General features: G+C 48.8%; 1 protein-coding gene across 1 annotated transcript in view; it reads right to left on the minus strand.

Annotated features, from left to right (window-relative positions):
- Nucleotides 1-23,660, minus strand: part of RTN1 (reticulon 1) — a 47,182-nt gene extending 23,522 nt beyond the window's left edge. Inside the window, exons 1-2 of the mRNA XM_088539310.1 lie at nt 22,921-23,660; nt 18,516-19,301 (exon numbers count right to left, since the gene is read on the minus strand). Of these exons, the coding sequence (XP_088395436.1) occupies nt 18,516-19,301; nt 22,921-23,659 (1,525 nt within the window). The 5' untranslated portion in view covers nt 23,660. The remainder of the gene's footprint in view (nt 1-18,515; nt 19,302-22,920) is intronic.
- Nucleotides 23,661-23,917: the final 257 nt, after the last annotated feature.

A 23,917-nucleotide genomic window follows, 5' to 3' on the forward strand; every position in this document is an offset into this window, starting at 1 on the left:
ACTTAAAATTAATATCTTGCAAAAGAATCAGAGAGAAAACGTCAGACATTGGTAATGTCTTACAGTGGCAAGACATTACTTTTAGATTACATTTAAACCCAAGAAAATCACAACTTCTTTAAATACCATCTGATTAAAAAATAATAACAAAAGCAAAATACAGCACACTGTTTTGGAGGAACCTCATTTTTCACAGGATATCCAAGCTGCTGCTGAACCCCTGGCAGGGTTTTGAGCCCTGATGGGCTCCCAACACCTGTGGGTTTGGGCTCTGGAAACCTCAATCCGAGAGCCCCCAGTTCCGCAGCGGGAAAACTCGAGGCCGGGAGACCGTGGCCCTCTCTAGATGAGCTTGTCCGGTGCTGGAGCCACGAGAGATGAGGGTGACCTTCGTTTTGGAAACAATACTCACTTCCAAAACCCTTGTTTTCTAACTGTTTGTTTTCTTTTCTTGCTCTTTCTTTCCAGGTTGCCAGACGTCTGAAGTGATCAAAGTTTCCCACGAACCGCAGCTGCTGAGATGCGGATAAATATAGCCGGGGTGCTCGGCAGGCACTTGTTTGCTGCAGGTTGCAACCCTGCAGGCGAGACCTACTTATCTGGGGAAGGGGGGAACTGCTGCCCGTTCCCACATGCTCCAGTGAGGGGGGCACAACGAGAAGCAGAGCCTGGGGCTGCGGGATCCGGCCCCGCTCCGGAGCCGCGGCGAGACCCCCATGCAGTGCTGGGAGGCAGAGCAGCCCCGTCCCCCTCTCCTCGCCCGTCTGCTCAGCCCAGCACCGTGGGTTTTGGCCTCCCAATTAGCCAGCACGTATCCGTGCCCATCGCTTTGCACATCTGCAGTGTCTGAAGCCCTTCAGCACCTTTCCCCAAAGCAAAATGATAAACAACGAGCTCCCATCGTTACTCGGATCTCGCAGGGCTGCCCAACACCACAGAACGATGTTTGTTTGTACCTCTGCGTGCCTCAGCTTGGGCTTTGCTGCGAGGCCAAGGCTTCCTGGCCTTGGAAACGTGACAGACGGTTTTCTTTGCTTTGAGAGAGGTTTCTGCTCCTTTTACCCTCACGTTGCTGCTTCACGTTACCCTCAGAAGCAGCCTTCAAAATCTGAACGCTTTGCAAGTGATGGAGGATGAGAAAACGCTGCTGCTCATGGGTCCCTTCCCATCTTTCCAAGGCAGCTCTGAAATACTCAGTGAGCCTCAAAACACGCACATGATCAAGAGGGGAAAGGAGAAGGCAGCAGGGATTGGTCCAAGTGGCTTCAGGAGACAAGAAAAGACTCAAAATAGCCATCAGGGAAGATGACTTCAAGCCAGGAATTAAAGGGGTGACATTCTGGTGCATCCATCACTTTGAAGACCCAAAGGGTCCTAGTGATCTAAAAGAGGAGAAGTACCAGCCAAGCACCTCTAGAAATTGCCCCCCAAAGAGGTTTCCCCCTCATCCCGTGTTTTGTGCAAGCAGGAGGCAATTGGAGGAGCAGCATGTATTTTGGGAATCATCTCTTTAAGTCTCTGCTTGGTTTCCCCTTATCCAACACGTGTTTCCATGGAAGCAGAGGAGGGGACGGGCAGCCCGCGGCTGCGAATCAGAGCCGACTGCGCTGCCTGCTCCCGAGTCTGAAGAGACAAATGGATCATTAAAAATAAAAGAAAATTGAAATGAAAAAAAAAAAAAGCCTTTTGATGGTAGATATCTGATACTCAGGGTTGTGCTGGGGATTTTAGGGCCCGGGGACCAAACACATCACAGCTGAAGGCAGTTTTGCTCGGGCTCATTCCCGGAGCAGATGGGTGTTGCGCCCAATAAGATGATTCCTGCGCTTTTGTTGATCACATCAGCGTAGTGACTGTGTGAGCAGAGAGAATGGCAGCACAGCACAAAGGGAGTTACATAAATGGATTATTTTTTTTTTCAGCATGCTTTGGAGGAGAGTGTTGCAGAGACAGACTGAAATAATGACTTGCCTTGCTGAAAAATGAAGAGTTTATCGGTCGATGCAAACCTGGTGCTGCTCTCAGGGCTCAGCTGCCTGAAGTCAGTCTTTTTAACAAGTCCCTGGAGCAGAAACTCTCTGTGCAGGACTATAAGCTTAAACACAAAGTTACCCTATTAGCCAGCATCTTTAGACAGAACTATGTTCAAACACTATATCCAGTTCCTAGCAGTTTGCAAGCCTATTGCCAATTGTCTTTGTGCCACGGAGTCAGAGACAGAACCCCAGAATGGTTGAGGTCGGAAGGGACCTCTAGGGATCACCTAGTCCAGCCCCCTGCTCCAGCAGGGACACCCAGAGCACAGGGTGGCATCCAGGCAGGTTGGAAGATCTCCAGAGAAGGAGCCTCCACAGCCTCTCTGAGCAGCCTGTGCCAGGACTGGCACCCTCACAGGAAAGAAGCTCTTCCTCACATGGAGATGGAACTTCCTGGGTTTCAACTTGTACTCATTACCCCTTGTCCTGTCACTGGCCACCATGGAGAAGAGTTTGGCCCCATCTCCCTACCTTCTCCTTAGGTAAGAGCTGCTTTTCACACCCAAAACGTTGCAGACAACAACTCAAAGGCAGCTGTTCTGGAGCTGAGCCTACCCAAGCGCCTGGTGCTCGCACCCACCAAGGTAGCAGGGCCATCCTGTGCGTGGCAGTGACACGAGCAAACAAAATCCGTCCTGCGTTTGCCCCCGCTGCAGAGGACAACGTGCCCATTTTGTAGCAGTCTGGTGTCTCCCAAGGGCAGCAGGACTTCTCTCCAGTTTTGTTTTTCCTTTCTAGGGTATTAGGGGGAAAAATAGGTCTACTAATAAAAACTAGCAATTACAAAGGATATTTGCAGACCCAGTTGAGAGGGAAAAGAAACTTGAACTTTCACTGCTGGTGAGATTTCCTTTGTGCAGCTCTGTGAAATGGATTGGGAGCTGTTGATTATAGCTGCCTGAATGCTGAATTTCTGACTACTGTGATCAATACAGCATTGACTACTGATACCCATGGTCTAATGATACTCCGTGTGAATCTATTACTTAAGTTTAGCAGAGGACTTTTAGGAGCGAAGCAGCAAAGACAGAGAAGATGGGTCAGATCAACTGGAGTTGGTCAACTACAACATGCAAACATGGAAAGATAGGAGATGAGAATAAATCTACTGGGGAGCACAAAGGGCTTCAGCTTTGATTTCCTGCTGGTTCCGGGGAAGAGGTGATTGCAAAGGGGAACAAACTCCAGCAACAGCTGCAATGTTTATGGTTACTACTAGGCAAAAGCAAGATTGTGGTAGGACAGCTGTGGAGAGGTGTGATGAGCATGCAGATAACTCCAGGCCAAAAATCCCAGCAAACAAATGGCCAATATCAGCAAGAGTAGAATTCTTGCCCTTTCTATCCTGAAATTCACTGCTAAAAAAAGGCTTTAAGGCAGCAGACCCCTGCAGAAATGCCTCTCTACCCAAACTGGAGGCACAGGCTCCAGTGCAGCCATAGCACAGAGGGAACCACAGGGAGCAGGGAAGTCTTGGGCTGGTTTTCACCTCATTCTTCCTTTTCACTTTGCTTTCTTCCTTCACCAGAGCAGTTTATGGCTTAGTTCTATGCATGCCATTGGGGAGGAAGCCACTTACTATGTGCAGCTCAGCAAAGCGAGGACAGTGTTCCTAAACCCTTGGATGAATGAACCATGATGAGCAGAAAACAAGTGCAGGTGAGTTTGGGGGGATAGCAGGGAAACATTTGCTGCCAGCTGGTGCAAGAGATTGATTTGCAGAGTCACATAGTGGAGGACACTGGGCAGGAAGCAGCAGAACTGCATTAGAAATTAGCTCAGGGAGGGGGAGAAAACTGTCAATAAAATCAGACTGAGTAGCCAAGAGAGGAGGAAGGAGGAGGCTATGAGGGTAGTTAGCACCAGAGCCAGCGGTGTTTACCTCATGCTGCGTATCAGTGACCTTGAGAACGATGCCATTATCTAACGATGCCAAACTGTAGGAGGCACAGAACAAATTAATTACAAATGGTAGATGAGGCTTACGGTCTGATAAGCAGCTCACGGAGTTCAATGGAGAGAAGTTTTAATGAGATTAAATGACAAAGCCATCACTTAGACGAAAGCATTAAACAGGCTACGGACTTGGAGGAAGAACTGGGGGCGAACGCAGAGAACTATTAAAACCATCTGTGTTATTAAAGAGAAGGGTAAACAAGGCAAAACTGGGACGATCCTCAGACCTGCTGGCCCTGCTGGTGGGAGCTCTTGCCTTGGACACATGTGCAGAGCGTTGAGTCCATTTCATGGGGAGGTCTATGGTGCATGGCAAGGAAAAACCCAGCACACGTCCAGGAGGAACATGGGGAGCAACGGGCTCCGAGCAGACCCTGTGGCCCTCCCATACTCGCCCCAGAGAAGGTGTCACCTGGCACAGTCCGATGGGGCCCTGGAGCCGTGGGGGCAGATGTGTCCCTAGAGCTGCTCCACACATTGCCCAACACTGGCTATGGGGGGACCCATGGGAGCCTTGCAGTGAGCACCCACCTGGGGGACGTGTTTCATACAGACGTCTAGGAGAGAGAAATCCAGCGGGTTTTATTTTTGAGACAAGAGCAGAGGTTCTCAACCAAGGGGGTGGAGGCACTGAAAGAAAAGGGTGCACAACAGGTAAACCAAACTTCACCCTCAGCCAGCACAAAATGGTGGGAGCTGTTGATCTCATGCATGAAACTATCCTGCTTAGGTCAAAATTCATGCAAACTCTCCGAGGAGAGGAACACGACTGCGTGCTTGTAACGTCCTGATCTTGACGGGGCCTCCAGACACTGCAACTGAAATAATATCTAACACAATAATCAGCGTAGAGCTTGTTTTCTTTTTCTTGTGAAATCAGGGGGCAATTTGTGCATGTTAAGAAACATGTTTAGCAGTTCAGTCTTTCAATGTCGTTTGCTATTCCCCTGATTTCTCTTGTAATTTAGATTATCCAAATGATCCCTTGGTACCCTCCCAGAATACAGAATTTCAGCAAATATTTACATCCTCTTCCTTCTTATTGTGGTTTGAAATATGCTGAGAGAATGCATGGGGGTACCTCAGATTTTTGCAGATTTGTCACTTTGTCACAGCAAAACTGAAATCCTGCAGGTGCAGAAGGTAAGAGTACTGCATTCTCACCTTTCCAAAAAGACTGACCCTTCCCTAGCTGCATTTGTTAAAATAATAATCATCATAATAAAAAATAAAATTCCATGGAAGAATCTTTTTCAGTGATCTGAGTTTTTCAAATATCTTTCCAGTTCTGTTGGGATTAACTGCAGTGAACTAAAGGCACTGACTCCATCCCTTTGTTAGGATTTCTCACCGATGAAGGGAGACTGATGATGGAAAAATGAGACTGAATATTCATAACTTTGCACCTACTGACAAGATACAGCACCCGTCAGATATTCTGGAGTTCTCACAAAGGTGCAAGTCCCAAATTTGGGGTGGAAGGAACGTAAATCGATCCTGAGAAAATGCAGGCTTCTGAGGTCTGGGGTTCATTTGTGCCGCTTCCTTCCAGCTCACAGCCGTGCCGGGAGCGGTTGTGGCTGCCCAGGCCCTGGCAGGGCTCCGAGCGTGCGGACACGCTCATCCTCGGGGCTTGCCCCATGCAGCACCAAGCGCCCGCTGCGCTTGCCCCAATGCAGCGCAGTGAAGGATGCACGAGCAAACACCGGTGCTCGCACTGCCCCAGGAAGGGGTTCAGACCTTAACCCCGCTGAACGTGAGGCTTTGGTTGCCTCCCCCAAAGGGCACATATAACATGGACAGGCCTGATGACACTTTCTGTAGTCCCTGAAATGTCCCTTTGCTTCTGGGGTTTTTGAAGTGGTTCATTCTCATCTTCGGTATGGAGAGAGGTTGGGAGAAGACCTGCAAACCACTACCCAGACTGGCATGGGAAAGGGGCCTGGAGAAAGAACTGAAAACAGTTCATTGCAAAACAGCAACGTTCAGGAATAGAAAAAAACAAGACACTTAAAAGGGATGAGAGGACATTAGGTGCTTTCTAGAGAGATGGGACTGACAAGAGCTAATCCTTGAGACTTCATGACTTCTCCTCGCTATATCTCAGTTGCCTCTGGCCTCAAACAGCTCCTGCTTGCCCTGCTGTTGGCTGGGAGACTGTTCCCCAAAGGGAAGGGCTCCCCTGGCCCTGTGAGCTAATAGAGGTCTGCAGGCACCACCAGAGACCAAGTGTCTCCAAAGGAATCAGCTTTGGGAAGGGCTGTGGTCCTGCCCTTAGGAAGGGCTCACACCAGCAAGACGCAGGGGCCTCATAACAAATGGGACCCTGGATCGGATTCTTCAATCTGTGACACTTGGGCATTTGGCCGTTGTTTGAAATTCACCTTCCTGTGCCCTCCTTTATTTCCTTCTGCAAAGTCAGTTTGCCCAGCCAGCTCAATGAATAATTCAGCACCATTAAGCATCTTTCAAAGCAGCTTTGGCACTTAGCAGGATCGGTTCTTTGGCTCTTTTCTCCATTTAAGCTTCGTTGCAACATAATCTCCCCTTCGCCGCTGCTCGCGGAGGAGCAGCTATAAATGGAAAGCCCATCACTGCAGCTACAGGGAAGCACCGTGGAAATGGCCAATACCCAGCCCCTCGCTCGCCCTCGCTTCGAGCAACAGGGAAACCCATCTTCTTGGTACAGAGATCTACAAGATGTAAAGGGTCAATTAATAGGCACTAAGGATCATTTCACAGGCCGAGCATTCCAAGATGTGCCCATCATTTCCCAGCTCCGTTGGGCACTCCTGGCGTTGTCTGATGGAAGTCAATTCCTCTCACTCAATTAAGTGATTGTATAATAAATTAGGGAGTCTCGCTTAGCCCGTTGCTCACCAGCTTTCCAAGGCAAAGGGGCCATAAGTCTTAAGACGAGGGTGCCTCTGTTTCACCAACCTAACACAAAGATAACATCAGCTCCTTTCTCCCTGCATGCAGAGGGTTGGACTGCTACACTCTGCCAGCCTGCAGTGCTGCAAAGACTGAGGCTCCAAGCACGGAAAAAACACGTAGCCTTAACTGTTGTTACTGAGACTGAGCCATCTTTACTTCATCCCCCCGATATCACGCTTCCCAGGCCCTTCTCCTGCAAGGAATGGGGGCTGCTTCTCTGGGATGCCCAGCATTACTGCACGTGCATCTTCTGACCTAATTTGTACGTGCAATTAGCACGTCTGAGAGCACCACGCAGCAGTCAGCACATCACATCCAGCTGCAACATCCAGCTGCAGGGACCGTCTGTGAAAAGAACACCTGTAGGTGAGTGCTCATTTCAGAAGGCAGAATTGCCACCGTGGTTTTTATTAAATCCCTCTCTTTACAACTCCCTGCTTGGAGCTGTAAACCTTTAGCTCTTGGCTAAAGCTGTACCTAGTCTGAGTGTTTCAGCAGCTGCAAAGCTCCAGCAGCTTCAGTGCAGATGTACAAGATGAGCAACCAACACAGCCCATTCCCTTCCTTCCAGGACTGACCTCCATGCTTTGGAAAAGCTCCTGCACCCGACCCGAGCAAGGAAGCACAGCTGCTTTTGTTTCAATGGTGCCTTAGCCTGCAAAGCAACCTTCACAAATCTCGACTATTAATCTCCAGTGGCTTTTCTATAAGCTCACGTATCCTGTTCCTTGCTGGTTGCCCAGATACAGACTTTGTTTTGTGGATGTTATCAGCTTTTCATTAGGATGTATGCAGTAATGTCCCCCTGCCTCTCTAAGGAACAGGCAGTATTTCTAAAAGCGATGGCTCAGAAAACCCTGATTAAATGATGTCTGCCTCTGCTGACAGCACTCTGTGAGCCAGGATTGATCAGACCTTGGGAATCTACATATTTTCTTCCCTTAAATTCTGCAATCTCATCGCACCTTGTATTCAAAGGCAAGAAAAAAAAATGTTCTGCTCATTTGTACGAAGTTGGCAGCTCCAGCATGTTCACAGCTCTCTAAACAAAGGATGTAGCAACATCAAAAGCTGTTTCACTGATAAATTAGTCTTCAGGATCCGGTTTGAAAGGGGACAACCTTTACCAAGGTCCCTACTTTAGCTGGCAATCCTTATGGTCCAACTCTTAAGTCAAACCCTTAAGGCAAGCAGCCAGCAGGATGGCAATTTTGGTGCCTCAAGAGCCTTCCCTCTCCCTAACACATGTTTTTTTGAAAGGTAACACTGGTTATTTGTATTCTTGTTCCTCTTCTTGATCACCTGTAACTTGCTCCTCTCAAGTTACCCCAGCTCTAGGGGACTTCTGAGGTCACGTCTCACTGTAATGAACTCCCATGAACCGCGTGGTGGATTATATGGATTATTTCCACATGAACCGTGAATAAACTTGCAACAGAAGATCCGTGTTACAAAAGAGGGAGCCGAGGAGCACAAAAGCTCCAGCATGAGCTGAAGCCTCTGGAAGAGACTGACTCCAAATAAAATGGTTTGTGTGTGGTACCAAAGCACCTTCAGTGCACAGATGTAGACCAAGCTGGAGCTGCAAACAAGATGGATCCTAAATGATGCTTCTCAGAAAGCAAAAGGCCTTTGACCTAGGCCAGCTCAACTGGCAGTTTTTTTTCTCTTTGAAATAGTCACTGTGGCATAAAACAGTTTTCAAAGCACTAATCCTTCATGTCCTGCATGCGGGAGGTGAATTCTCAGCCCTCCTGAATGGAGAAATGCCTGTTTCAGAAGCAGGAAGGTCTTTGCATGCCTATTTTTTTGTTTTTGTTTTTAAGTGATGCTCAGATGGAGCCTCTCAAACTTGCAACGCTTCAGAAACTTATCATCATGCCAAAATGACAAAAACTAAATTTTCATCACTCAAGCTGATCTAAACAACCTGGACACCACCAAATGTGCCCACCATGGCCAGACAAGCATCTGACAGACATGTCATGGAAGCTAAAGATTGTGGCCATGCAAACTATTACTCCATCTCTCACACTCAGCTCCAGATAAATCAGCTTGACTTCTTATTTTAACTTTTTTTTTCTCCTCGTACTTGTTTGTGTTCCTCACACAGAAATGAAATGCTGTGAAAGCAAAACATGGAATGACCTCATTCATTGCTAGGCTTTCTTATAGTTCCCAGATAGCCAGCGAGCTGCCATCAGAGCCAGAGGGAAAACGGAGGAAATTTCTCTGCAGAAAACAGTGGGGAAAACTGGGTAGAAGGTAGAGTTAGAAAAAACTGCAGAACAAAAATTTTTTAAAAATCGTAATCAAGATAAAGTTGAGACTTAAAATAACAAAAATATCAGATATTGTTTTTTCTTTAGCTGAAAAAAGCCATTTGAATAGTAGAATCATTCTGCACCTCTTGTTTTCTGTGTTTCTCTGGATTCACATAAGCATAGCAGCTCCTAAAGAAAACATTAAAAATACCTTTTGTTTTCAACAAATATTGTATTGTCAAAGACAGCTTCAAGGGAAAACATTGGTAAAATCAATACCCACCTCCAGGTTTTATTCCCAGTGGTAGGGAGCTCCCATCACACATCCCAGATCCAAGACTGCAAATCAGGCAAATGCTTTAACCTCATGTAGGCTACCAGATGAACAACATATTTCAAGGAAATCCACATTCTGCCTAGTATCCAAAGGCGTTGAGGGCAAAGCTACCCTGATTTAGGCTCAAGTCCTTCTATTCAGTCAAAAACCCAGGCTGAGACGTTCAAAAGTTTATCTTTCACCTCTTATTGAGAGCTGGTGGCTCATTCTATAGCATCAGACCTTACTCATAAAATTTAATCTATCCTGAAACGAGCTCAAACTCTAGGTTTGAATTGACTGATAAAACCGGTCAAAATCTGTGATTCCCAACTCAGAGAGCATTCCAGTGGCTCAGAAGCACTATTTCTGGCAAGTAGGCAAACACGATAGTCTCCAAGTTCCCTGAAAAACACTAGATTTGCTACAATTTTGCATTAGTTGTCAACTCTTTCTTTCAATAAAACCAAAAAGGTTCACTTTGATTTTTCCTCCTTCTCCAAATTCATATTATAAACTTCACAAAACACCTTCAGAGCTAAAAGCATGCATTATTATGGAGAAAACTTTGGCACCATTTGGAAAATAGTCTTGTTGATGGCATAACTTTGCCCCTTCCTAATACACAAAGGTCTTTTTTTTCTTTTTTCTTTTTTTTCTCCTGTATGCCCAGAATAAACATCTCTTCTTACTGCCCATTGTGTCAGCCACCAAAGAGCGATCAATAAATATTAGATTTCTGTGTCAATAAGAAATCTCTGGGGTCTTCCTTGATTACCCAGGCAAAGCATCACTATGTCAAGGCATATGAAAAAAACAACAACAACAACATTTTTTTCCAGACCAGATTGTCATTGTCACAGCCATGATAAGCAAGTTGGCCTTAAAAAAAAAAAACTGCTTGCACAAAAGCTGAGTCATCGATCACTGAGACATTGAATGAGGCGCAGCCTCAAGATTTTAGCTTCCAAAATATGCCTGAGCTGTCAGCAATTCTTTGCTTGTTTTTTTCCCCCCTACTCACCCTTTTTCTTCTTTCTTTCTAAATGAACAGGAAAATAAATCAAGTGACAGGTTTGCAAGCAGGGCGGCTCTCTGCTCGCAGTGAGCGGCACTGTGCACAAAACCTTACTCTTCCTTAGACCCGGTTTCAGTAGGTTTCTGTTTGCATGCAGATATCCACTCACTTGCTGCACTTGGCCTAGACCTTGTCCTTCATGGCTTAACAGGCTTGGATATTTAAAACATTTTACATAACAGTCTGACTCCCGTGTATAACCAAACAAGAACCTCTGTGCTATTTTTCACCAGTCAGGATATAATCTTGACAGAAACATTTAGACTGTGCCACATCTAGCAGAAATGTCTATATATCTGTTTCTGAGTGCTCTGCCTTGACATGAGACTTCAAGGCCAGTCCTTTGCTCTTAAGGGGAAGATACATTACATCGGAAGGATAAGGCCTATACATTTTTATAGCTGCTGTAGGTAGCTCACACAGAGGCGCTGGGATTGGTGACAGTCCTGAAAGATGCACAATCATCCTACATTAACGTACACAAAATTTTGAAGCCCTTCTGAAGCATCAGGCACTGCAAGCACTGCAGGCAATCTCACATCTCTGCTTTGTAAGTTTGGACTTGCCCAACAAGTAGAGAGAAGTTTTCCTGAGCACAACCCAAAATCAAGGGAGGGGACAGACGCTGAAACGGGTCAAAACGTTCAGACTATGGAAACAAGCTGGGATTCGAATGGCTTGGGACTTACTGAGACAGCTCTGAAGGTCACTTCAAGGAGACGCGTTGGTGTAGATGGATTGCACCGATCAGGAGACTGCATCACTGCTCCTGGCAGATACTGATCCCAGCGAGTGGCAGAGAAGAAAAGCTGCCAGAAAATCTGGTTTGCACACAGCATGGGTATGTGCACAAGAGTCATTAAATGGGGGAAAAGGTGGACAAGGAGCCTGAGGACCCCTTCCTCTCACATGGAAGGAAGCTCATGCAAACCATCATTCATAACTTAAATTACAGCAGCCGCAGTGAGCATCTAGGACCACGCTGTCCTGGCCATTCAAAGTCTCCAGCTCAAGAGCCTAGGAAGAGGTGAATGTGTCGCCTGCAGGATCCCTGTCATCACAGCTTGATGTTTCTGTCCTATAACATGTTCAGAGGCACTTTTTTGACTCTTTGAATGGGAGCAAAAGCAAAATCGCAAGGTAGATGGAACTCAAGAAGCCTTTGATGAGAAAAAACCTCCCACACGATCAAGAAATTACAAAAGAAACACAAATTCCTGATATAAAACTATAAAGTGAGGAAATTACCACTCACTTCTAGCTGCCTGCCACTGACACTTTCATTAAATCTGCCTCTTTTTTTTCCTTCACTTTTTGAGGGGCCCTAGAGGGTCAGAAAAGGTGACCAGGAGTCATTCAAATTGAAGCACGGCAGGTTGAGGAGAGAGTGACAACCATTTTGTGATTAGGGTGCCAGAGCCCTGGCACAGGCTGCCCAGAGAGGCTGTGGAGTCTCCTTCTCTGGAGATCTTCCAACCTGCCTGGATGCCGCCCTGTGCCCTGTGCTCTGGGTGTCCCTGCTGGAGCAGGGGTTGGACTAGATGATCCCTAGAGGTCCCTGCCAACCTCAACCATTGTGTGAATCTGTGATTTTGATAGACATCCGAGAGCTGGAGGAGATGTGGACAGAGGCCTTCCCAAACAAGCAACAAGCATCTGTCAAGAACAATTTACAGCTGATCCTGGCTGTGGGCCAGCAGATGAGATCTCTGGATCTTGCGAAGTCCCTGGCAGCCCTGCTCTCCATGGGGCTCTCTTGCATTGCATCTTTTCTGTACCTGACTCTGCTTGTTCGTCTGAAGCTCCTGGCACTGAGGTGGCTCTGGGAACCCAATTGGATTCAGAGGATTTGCTACCAGCTGCACACGAACCTCTGCCATTGCCCAGAAGATGGACAATTTGATGAAGCCCTGATCAACCTGATGCAACTTTTTTGAACAAGGGGTAGAACCAGAGGCTTCCAGAAGTCCCTTCTAACCTAAATTTTTTCCACATGGGAAGCAGCACACAGAGATTCACTCTCTAGTTCATACCAAAGACAGGCTCAAATTCAAGTTTTTACCTCTCTAGGCCAGCTGTCCAGGTGCAAACTGGGGCACAGCCTGCTCCGATCTGGGGCAGGAAGCCCCTTTCCATCACTCCTTTTCCAAGCAGGGACTTCCCAAAGGACGTGGAGCTACCGGAGCCCTATAAAAAGCAAACTGAGACGAGCAAGACAGATGGGCTGAAGTATGGAGGCACTTACAGCAGATGGCACTCAAATATTAAACTAACATTACCTTATGCTTACAGCTCAGCCTGGCTTGCTGCTGGTTGCAGAGCCAGCCTGTCGGAAGCTTGCAGACGAGCAGTGAGCCTCGTATTGCTAAATCCTGCCACCAAGCACCCACCTCCCTCGGAAAGACACCTCACCAGTGACTCCTCCAAAGCAGGAACACGCCAGGGCCACGGCAGACAACGCGACGCCCATCAAAAAACATTCAGCATCACCGAGGCCCCTCCCAGACCTCTGTGGAAAACACAATTCCCTTTGGAAATTGCGTTCAAGCAGCTTCTCCATGGCAACGAGCAGAGGTAGACACAGAGGTTGCAGTGAAAAGGCCCCGGCTGCTCGTGCGAGGCCACGTCAAGCCTCGCTGCGAGATCACGGCGCGGCGCAGGAGGTGCCGGGCAGGCAGGGAAGGCGCTCGTGAGCGCGGGGCTCCTTCTGGTGCCACCCCAGAGCTAGACGTGGTCCTCACTGTGGCTTGTGACACAGCCTAGGGGACATTAGGCTGCCATGTAGGTGTACCAGGCCGCATGCCTTGATGCCCCCTCTGCGTGTTTAGGGGCGGAGTGGTCATGAATGTGCAGCAAGGACACACTCCTCTGAAATATTGAGGAGACTAAGGGTTTAAAACAACCTGTCAGAGGGTAGGTGAGCCAGAACACCTCACAGCAGAGAGATGCAGGACTGCATGGCAGGAGGATGTGTTTTATATGATGAATTTTATAGGAGCTTGGAACCTGCTCGGAGCCAGGCACTGCTGGTTGTGCCATCTAGTGTGCAGCTGACAGCACAGCCGCATGGCACCAGGGCTGGGGTTGCCTTTCCCTACCCTGCATTTCACCAGAAAATAAAGAAGAAAAAAGTAAATGTAGAGAACAATGCACCCCTTAGGGCAGAAGTCAGTTGATGTAATGCCAGAGGCAACATTTACGGCTGAAGTGATAACAGCAGCGACACTCTACCTATTTTTCGTTATTATTTTGCAGTTAAAAACGTCATGGTGAAACCACAGACAGAACCGTGTGGATACAGGAACTCACCACCAAGAACCATTGCTGGGACAGCGCAGAACAGGAGCCTGGGGAAGGTTTTGAGACCAGAGGGTGCTTCCACACCTATCTGTATTACACCTATCTCTATAACTCTGCTTGCTCCTCGAGGTTCAGAACCAGCCATCTGCGCTAGTCTAACAAGTCTCAGGGCTGCAGTATTTCCAGCAGAGACCCTCGCTGTCCTCCCCTTCCTTCCCATGGCAGGTGCCACTGCAGACAGTGGATGGGAGGATGGCCAAGAGCCTGCAAGAGGCACTCACAGCAAACTTCATGCACGAAGGCCTGGCCAGCCACCCAAACAGGTCTGCCAGAACCGAAATGAAAACAAGCAAACAAAAGTCTCAGTGCAAAGCTGGTTGAAAAACAAAAATCCTACAAAAAGTCCTATAAATGGGCAGCGCTTGCACATTTGTACACTGCAGCATTTCTGGGAACTGAACTGTGAGTTCCTCCTGGCTTCTTGCAAACTACCTGGGGCAAAATGAGGCACTTGCTCAGGACAGCAGGTCTGTTCTGACCTTTCTGACAGGTCTAACCCATGTGCAAGCCCAGCTGGTTGCCTAGATATCACCAGAGCTGTGCAAGGTAAAGGATGGCAGAGGTTGTATTATTATTATCCACACTTTGTGAAAATGGGAGCTATTGCAAGACAGGCACTTTTTTAGAACACACCTAAAAATACACATTCCTTTTTACAGCTACTGGAAGAAATGAATCATTAATCAACTCCATGTGGTTTTATATGTATATACATATATAATATATATAAAGAAAGAAAAATAATAAAGACTTTTCAACGTCCTTCCTGCAGAGCCACAGCCCAAGGGGCTGTGTAGGGGTTGTTTCCCCTTCTGGGAGGAGGTGGCAGGAGAGATATAGGGGCGATGGCAGCTGAGCAGCAAGTGTCTCCCTGCAGCCCTGCTCTCCCTTTCTCCCTGCCAGGACACAAGGGAATTGGCAGGTCACGGAGGCAGCGGCAACGCTGCTGTGGCCAATGCGTCACACGTGTCACCACGAGGAAGCCAGTGGCTCTGGTCTTGCAGAAGAGTGAGGCTGCTTCGTGCCAAGGGCAGGGAACAGCTCCGCTCCTCCAAAACACGGTGGTTCCCAAGCAAAATGGAAGCAGGACGCGACTGCCCGTTTCTATCATTGCCACTGGATGGCAACAGACATTAAGCGGAGACGCGGAGTTATCACTGCGCCAACCAGGCGCCACTTGCTGTGCTCCACGTCGCTTTGGTGGGGGGCAACGACAGATTAGAGGAAAGGATCTCCGAGGGAGTTATCCGTGTCCACCCGAAGGATCTCCGAGGGAGTTATCCATTTCCGACACGGCCGCAGGCTGCAAGGGGATCGGATCGAGCTGCGATGTCACAGGGTGCAGCTTCTCCATCGAATCCACGGGCTGGGAGCTCAAAATCGATTCTGCCTCAGCAGCCCAGGGCAAAGCCTCCAAACAAGCACCCAACGGGTGTTCAGCAGCATGAACTGGGGTAAAAAATCTTTCCAAGTGAATTCCACGACCACCGTGTGAAACAGTGAACACCTGCATGTGAAGCTGATGGCTGAGCACTTTTAAATGACATATGCCCGGCTACTAACCCAGGGAACGATGTGACACTGGCTGTCAAAAGCACCACCATCCTGTTAGTATTACCTTCATGATAGAAGGTTATAATGATGATAATTCCTCGTCCTTGTCCTAGCCGGTGGTGAGCTGGTTATTTCCCTGACCACTGGTGAAGCTCCAGCCTGATGGAGCTTGGTGGGTCCCAAAGGGCAGCTCTGGTCTCGTCAGGCTGCTTAATGCATCTCCCCACCCCAGTTCATCCCCGATGACTTGGAAACGCAGCTGATGAGCTTCACACAGTCAATCCAGGCCCTTGGGAATTCTCCAAGCGAGGAACAACTCTCCATTCCCATGTCAGGAGAGCCCCAGCCTTCAGTGCCAAACCCCCAATACTCAACCTTCAATACAAAACTTAACCGGCACCCAGACCCGGTGTGTCCCACACAGCAAACACCAGTGACTAGAAGGTGATATAAACTGGACCCTGTTATCATTAAAATTTTCATCCTTTGGGCTCCTGCACTTAGGAATGGTTTCTAAAAATATATATTTTTTTGTACTGATCTTTTAGAGAGGCTTTGCATTTTTGCCTTTGTTTCCATACTTCACTCAGGAAGTCTGAAATTCTGAAGGCAAATGATATCTTTCAAAAACCTGGTAAAGTTAAGAGTCTTGCCTAATCACATGCCTCCAAGAGCTGAGGATGTAAGTAAACCACAACGTCCCACAAAAGTTCTGGGCAAATTTACCTCAAATTCAAATACCTTTACCAAAAAAATCAATATAACAACACTGATTTCTACCTTCTTGCTAAAAAAGCAAAGCAGATTTCATAGGGGTTGGCTGATCTCAGCAGATAGTTGCTTGACACCTAATTTAGGGACACACTTTTACACATTTCAGTCCCGGACAGAGGCATTTTGGTTGGGTACTGGGGCATCCTGAGAGAAAAAAGCATGTGCTGAAACAGTTCTCTGCATCAATCAGGTAACTAGAGCTGGTGCCCATCCATCCACACCAGGACACAGTGCAGGAGCTGCTCGTGCACATGGGGGTTTTCTGACAACCACACAAGAACAACCCTCTGCTAGCATCAGTCTCAGTAACAACCGAAATTAGGAGAAAGGCAAAAGGCAGCCTGAAAAGTCTGAGTGTGCCCAAGGGGGCTGGATGCACCCTGTGCACAGCTGTGCCAGGCTCAGCGAGTGGGCACAAGGCATTTGGATCCTCCGATTAGGTTCTTTAAGGTGCCCACATGGGCTGGAAGGAGTATCTCCCTCCAAGGGCAGCAGATCCCTCCAAAAGGGGAGCTTTCAAGGCACAGTTAGGGATTTGCCACCAAAGACAGTTGATAAGAATATGTCTCTGCCTGAAAAATTGCACTAGGAGCTAAAATCTCCAAGCTGCAGTGTAGAGATTTAGCTGCCCTGGCGATATTCTCCCCAAATCCAAGACCAAATCATCAGTCTTTGGCCCAGCAGAGTGCAGAGGATGCAGAGGACAGCTGGGACATGTCAGACAGCAGGAAAGATGCCTTGGGAATGGGAATTGTAGCTTCCGAAAATTTAAACAGTTCTTTATCTTTCAGAATCTGGGCAGAGCCTAGACCAGTTCTGCAAAAGGGGAGTTTAGAAAGGAGGAGAAAAATGGTTGGGGTCCATCCTGCCCACAAGAGAGCAGAGACGTGTGCCAGGCAAGGCCGTGAGCTTGGAGAACCAGCAGGAAAACACACAGAGGAGCAATAACCATGTGCTGCTTATTCACCCTATAAACACACTAATTCATCACCCCCAAAATAGCATTACCATTCACCTGCCTTACTGCGCTGCAGATCTCGCAGCCTGCTCCTCAGCACATTGCGCTAGTTGAAGGTCCGGCTGTTTTCCTTACTCGCTTTGCACGCCTGGGTTCACAGCGCCGGGTAAATCCGTTTGGAAAATGTGCCACGGAGCCCTGCCACCGCTCCAGGCCATCGGGCGGGCACACGTGGGCGGAGGAGAAAGATGCTCTCTAAGAATCAGGCCTGGGGTTACCTCCCCCTCCATCTCTATCCACTCACCCTGCGGTTTGCAGGGCAGCAGCCGGTAGCTAAATTGCAAATGCCCAAACTGTTCTTAAAATAATTAAATACACGCATATATTACTTGTAAAACTGTGCACAGTGCCCTCCCCAAACTGCAAGAGAAGCCTCAGCATCCCGCATCTCTGCCTGCCTCAGCGTGGACTCTCTGGTGGAGCAATAGCCTGGAATCCATCCTCCAAAATGTGATGTATTAATGGCTGAAACGGTCACATTTGATGATTGTAGCCCAAAGCCCAACACTCTCCCCTAGGTGGGAGCCACTTGGCCCTCCTGGAGGCAAACTGGGCGAGGGGTTTTTGGAAGGACGTGGCCCATTGCGGGCTCCCTGTGAGGGCAGCCCGTGGCCGGGCACCGCAGAGCCCCGGAGCGCACACAAAACCCTCGTTATTATGGAGAGGGGGTTCAGCCGGCTCCACAGTGACTCATTCAAGCTGCGCCAGCCGGCAGAAGCAGCCAGAGCAACCAGCCCAGCCCCGCTCTGCCTCTGAATGAGTCTTTTTTTTTTCCTACAAGCTCCTCAAAACGGCGAGCCCCGCTGCAGAGCCAGCTCGCCCGTTGCACCGTGTCGCTGCGCAAGGCGAGTGCCATTTCACGAGAGGAACCGCCAATTACTGCTGCTTGTCCCTGAGGTCCAAGTGAGCCACATGTTGGGGGGATCCCTGCTTGGTCCTGGAAAAAGGTTGCACCTGGCTAGCAGGGTCTGCATATTTAAGCCTTCACAAGACCAAACACGACCTGGACCCCGGACAGGGCCATCAAGTCTGAGCATCTACATTACCGTGGGCCAATCCCCCTCCTGCGGTAGCTTCAGGTCCACTTAGCGATGTGCCCCATGGGATCTCACACACCAGCACTGGTGGCACCTGGTATCACAGCTCCCACCTGTGCCACCCAAACCTCCCCCGCTCCTGGCAGGAAAACATGGCCATTAGGAACAGAAATCGCTACATTTACCTTTCTGCTTGTTTAAAAACGGCAGCAGGGGTGAAGCCAAGGGACTTCTTTTGCCCGAGTCCTTGGAAGCCGCTTTGCTTTGGTTAACGACCGTTTCTTCGATGGGTTTCTTCAGGGTGACCCTCTCCTTCAGCTCCTCGGTGCTGACAGCCGAGGTGGGGGGCTCGGCGCCTGCTTTTGGTGCGGCAAAAGAGCTTTTCAGGTAGGACGCGGAGTCCGCCAGGTTCTCCCTGTTCATCCTGCTCTCCGCCGCTTTACTTATGTCGTAGTCCGAGGGGTCGGCCCGCGAGCCGCTCTCCTCCTTGATGATGTCCATGACGCGGGGCTTCATGAGGGGCGAGTCGTGCTCCCTCTTGGGGCTCTCTTCGGAGGCCGAGGAGGCGTCGCACGACTCGATGATGAGCTCGCTGTCGAGCTCGGCCTCGCGCTCCTCCCGCAGGATGCTGTACTGGATGGAGGGGGAGGCGGGCGACGGCGGCGGGCCCCCCATGTGCCCGAAGGTCATGTAGTTGGAGTGCAGCGCCTCCTCGGCCGCCAGCGGGTCCTCCGACACCAGCTCGATCTCCGAGTCGCCCGACTCGGCGCTGCTGCCGTCGTGGTCGAGGGCCGCGGGCCCGGCGGGGCGCCCGGCCTTCGCCCGCCCCTGCTCCGGCTTCGTGAGGGCCGGCGCTGCCGAGCGCGGCGCCTCCGGGCCCTCCAAGGAAAAGCTCTTGGCTTCCTTGATGGCGCTCATGAGCTCGTCCTCCGACAGGCTGCCCTTGCCGTGCGACTCCGAGCCTGACGGTTCTGCCACCAGGAAGAGAGGAAAAGAGGAGAAAAAACAAGCGTTATTAAAAACGATAACTTTGGGGTGTTCAGGCAACAGACGCAACGGGTTTCGAGCCAGCACAGGTGCCCCCAGCAGAGCTGATACAGACAGAAAAGTCTCCTTCCGTCCAATGAAGGACCATAACGGCCTGTCCATACTCCTTAAAACTTTATAAAAAAGCAGCAGGTATCACTAAAAGAGGTAAATAGCACCACTTACTAAGGGGGAAGCAGAGCCACAAGGTGACACTGGCCACTACCACAGCAATGGGACTTTTTTAACTAGGAAAATGGTCAAGCAGGAGGAAAGGGGCCTTGGGCTAGACATAACAGCCTCTACTTCTCCTCATCCAGTTAGTGCCTCTTCTGGGGGTAAACTTGGGGCTCCTAGGAGCCAGCAGGTTTCTGGCACTTCTAATTTTAACAGCCCACATTTAGTTTCTAATAATTTTGTCGTAACTTTTGGGGTGAGAAGTTACAGTTCATACATTTTTCTTTGGCTTTCCCCCACCTCCCCCTTTAGGCAGGAGAGGGTAAATTCTGTGTTTGCTCTTATCTCAGCTGCGCCTTGTGAACAAAGCTAGAAAAGCAAGCCATTTTTCCCATTATAAAACCACTGAGTGCCATTTACTCTGGGAATATCTGAAAGTGCCACGATTTGGAAGACAGGCTGGAAATTTAGCAAAGACGTAGCTGCCGAGCCAGGAGCATGTGCCTTGTGCTGGCCTGGTGAAAACATGCCAATCTAACAATCAAAACCTTGGAAAATTCCCCGTTTGTGCCTGCTCGTGGGGTTTAGCAGCTAAAAGTCTCCAGAGATATTGGCTGGCTGCTCAGAGATTGCTGCCCATTTCTGAGCAAGGTTCAGCAGGCAGCAGAACAAGAGGAGAAAAGGGAGGATAAAGAGAAAAGAGGAGGCTGAGACAACCTGTCTGGTTCAACTAGGATCAGGGGATTGGGGGGAGAAAATCTGGGGGCTCATTGTCTGTGTTTGCAAGTCTCTGAATAATGGACTAAGCCACCCTCCAAGTTGGATCAACCTTCAGGTACTGTGACCCTTGCATTAAGAATAAAACACTACCAAACCATTTTGCCTCTTTGATCCAAACCATTTCCATCCTGGAGCTTCCCTTCCTGCCCCCCCCCCGCCCTTTTTTTTTTTCCTTTCACTACATCCCATCTCCTCATGCAAAAACACAAGACAGCCAAAACCTTTAGCACCAGTGATGCAGCCACGTGTTTTTAAATGAGCAGAGGTGCGGTTTAATTTCCTCACTGTCCTAAAGCCATGTGCAATTGGCCAGTATCATTCCCAAAGCTGGGACATCCACCACATCTCCCTGGGAGCAGGATGAGAAATGCAAGTCCCCCAGGCGGTCTCAGCACGAGTGCCTGGCCCTAGCTGCCATTCCGGGTCCCATTGCCACAGCCCTGCACATCTCATTGACGCCTACATTTGCCTGCAGAAAGATGCTCTGCACAGAGACCAGCAGCAGCTGGGCTGGAAACTTTCAGGACGCGCTGCTGTCGGGATGCCAGGACGTTGCTGTTGAGTCAAACATGCTCAACAAGGGCCTTTGCCTCCTTTTCCTGGGCTGCAGCAAGCTCCGCGTGTCACAGCACAGCGTTATTTCCTCTCCGAGTTGACCTACGCCGAGTTAACCCGGCGCTCTGCCAGCCGTACGCGTGACCGCCAGCCCTTGGCATGGCACAACCCACTGCCCCAATTCACCCAACTTCTGTCCACACTGGGAGATTAGAGCATTTGGCTACAACATTTACCCTGGGAACAGAAGTGTCCCATTTTCTGCCACCTGGGGGGAAACATATGGACACCCATGAGCCTTCCCATGCCAGCGAGCCCATGGATGCCTCCCGGCAAGGCAGCAGCCTTGAACCTCAGCCACACAATATTCTCCCGTTCTTATGAGGAACAGCTACCCTCAATCACGAAACTGGCCTTCTGGAGCCATTAAGGACTGAATAAACAACAATTGGTGCCTGAAGTTCCTAATTACCTTCCAGTGTAAAAAAGGTGCAAATCAATATTAAAAAAATGGAATAACTTGAAAGTAGTGTGTGATATCATCCAGTCAAATTAAAGAAGAAAAATGGGGGATGCCTAAAAGTCTATATATGATGGAAAAATTCTGGCTAATGCAGGCAGTGTGAACTCACAGCTGCCAGGGACTCCTTCAATGTCCTTTTTTTTTGGAGAAGTGTGTAAATGCCTACTCAGTTTTGGATAGAAATTGGGTGGTTGTTCAAGAGTGAGAACTGGTGAAGTTTGAAATTCCAAATTGCCTTTGCATGGAAGCCCCATTTGATTTTTAAATGTTTCTGGATACCAAAAAAAAATGAAAATTTCAGCTTGCAAATGTTCATTTTGAAGCTTGAAGATTTTGATCTAGAAACTGAATTTTCTGAAATTCTCTCACGTCTCAAAATTCAGTTTTCTTTAGCACAATTTTATTTCTTGTAGAAATGTCCCATTACTTCCATATTTTAGCAGCGGAAAGTGGTACATAATATGGGCAACTAAGAATAGGTACCATGCACCACTGCAGTAAACACATAGCAAGAAAATGCAAAAATGAGAGATTGTGACATGTGCCACAATCCTGCTGCTCTGCCAGCAGTAGGATCAGGAGCCTTTGAAGAAAACTGCTCCCCTGCCCCTCCAGCCCCATCTGTACGTGAGCTGAAAGCATTTCCCTGGTCAGCATTTTTCAAAAGTAGTAATTTTTTTTTAAATAATTCCCCTTGATTTTCTGCAAACCATAAAACAAAAAGAAAAATAAAAGCCATCTCCTTTGGGGGTGGCATGGGCATCCAAGAGACCTCAAATGAGAGGGTGCAACCAGAGAGCTGACAGTGACAGGGCAATAGGCTCTGCCAGCCTGGACCTGCTGCTGACCCCATGAGTGGCTCTAGGCAACTTGCTTCATCTCCTGTTTCTTTTCCCAAAGTTAATTGATAATCCAGAAGGGATATCTACAGGCCCGTGCCACGCCTGAAGGAGTGAGCTAGATCTGAGCTGCTTTTTTGCCACAAGGAGACAAAACCAGGTTGTTCTTAGTGATGAATATCCTGGCTGCAAAGCTCCACGTCTGCCTGCAGGCTTAACCAAGTCCTCCCAGTGCTCATGGTGTTTCTGCCTGCAGGACTGCTGACAGATAAGCTTTGGTCAAGACTAAAGGGACATGCCTGGGGGCTAATGATGGCTCGTGCCGTGGTCCAAGCATGCTTCTGCCATGGCTTCTCAGCTCCACCATGCACACTATGAACACTGAAATACGGGTGGGCGACACGTGCTCGCTTGGGGAGCTGCATCATGAAGTTTAACAGTTTGGCAGAGGAGAGAAGCCCTACTGGGCCCGTTGCAGAAGCAACCTGAGCCCTTCCTGGACACCACATCCACATGGTGGAGACATCAAATACCTCAGACATGGAGGCCCATGACCTGAAGCTCACACTCCTACAGACTCAGTCCACACTGTACGACACAAACCCACAACCATCTCCCAGAATGTGAGGTTACAGTCACATTCATTCACTCAGTATTGAAGAAAGCTACCGAGCATTACAGTTAACTTACCTGTGCCAGATGACGGTGGTGTGACAGATCCCGGGCTGTCATCCTCTGGCTCCGACACAGTCACCGTTGGAACCACCTCGGGGCTTGGTTTCAGGCCGGTTTCTGGTTTGGTTGGACTCGTCTCTTTGCTGGCAGGCTCCCCTGTACTTTCTATCTCAGTGAGCGTGATCTTCACGGGGGCTGTCACTGCCGAGGCACTGTGCTGATCACCAAATCTTTCATCTTCAAGAGGATCTTGCTCTTTGGCTGTCTTTGCGCCCTCCAAAGCCATCCTTGGAGGTTCAGCAGCTTGGTCGGCCTTGGCTGATGCTCCACAATACTTATCAATAAGGCTTGGGCTCTCAGCTTCTGAGTCTGGGTTATGCTTTTCTTGGTATTTTATTTCTTCTGATCTACTAATGTCCATGTATTTATAAGCTTCTACTTTCATGGGGTCAGCTAAGGTTTTATCGACCTCGGTAGATTCTGCAGGTGTCATTTCTATTCCTGAATCTGAGCTAAACAAGCTGCGGGACTCAAATCCAGTCACATCTTGAACAGGATGCCCCAGTGCATTAAACCCTTCCGTGCTGCCCAAGCAGGGAATGGGGCTGTTCTCCTGCTGATAAACGCCCGTGAAGTAGGTGGAGTCCCGCGGAGTGGTGTAGTGGACATCCGAAATCAGAGACGTGTAGAAGGAGGCGTCGCCTCCGTTTGTGGCCATGGAGGAGCCGTAGTCGAAGAGGTGCGATGAGGCCATGTCACCTACAGCAAACGGACAAGAACATCACATGGTGGAGGGGCAAGTGACTGCACACAGGGGTCTTTCTGCAAAGCCAATCTCCCCTCCCATTTATTTTATAGTTATTATTTGTGATTTGATTCACACACCAGGTCTCTTTTTGCTTGCAGAGGCTTTGGGACTGCCTCCGCCATATGTTCCAGCAATGTAGTGGCACTTCCATCTGATGAAGCTCCCAGCTACTGATATATCTTAAAATAGCTATAAATAATCCAT

This window comes from Tinamus guttatus, unplaced genomic scaffold, assembly GCF_059628265.1.
Source record: "Tinamus guttatus ecotype Peru unplaced genomic scaffold, ASM5962826v1 Tinamus_guttatus_pri_ptg000048l, whole genome shotgun sequence".
NCBI lineage: Eukaryota > Metazoa > Chordata > Aves > Tinamiformes > Tinamidae > Tinamus > Tinamus guttatus.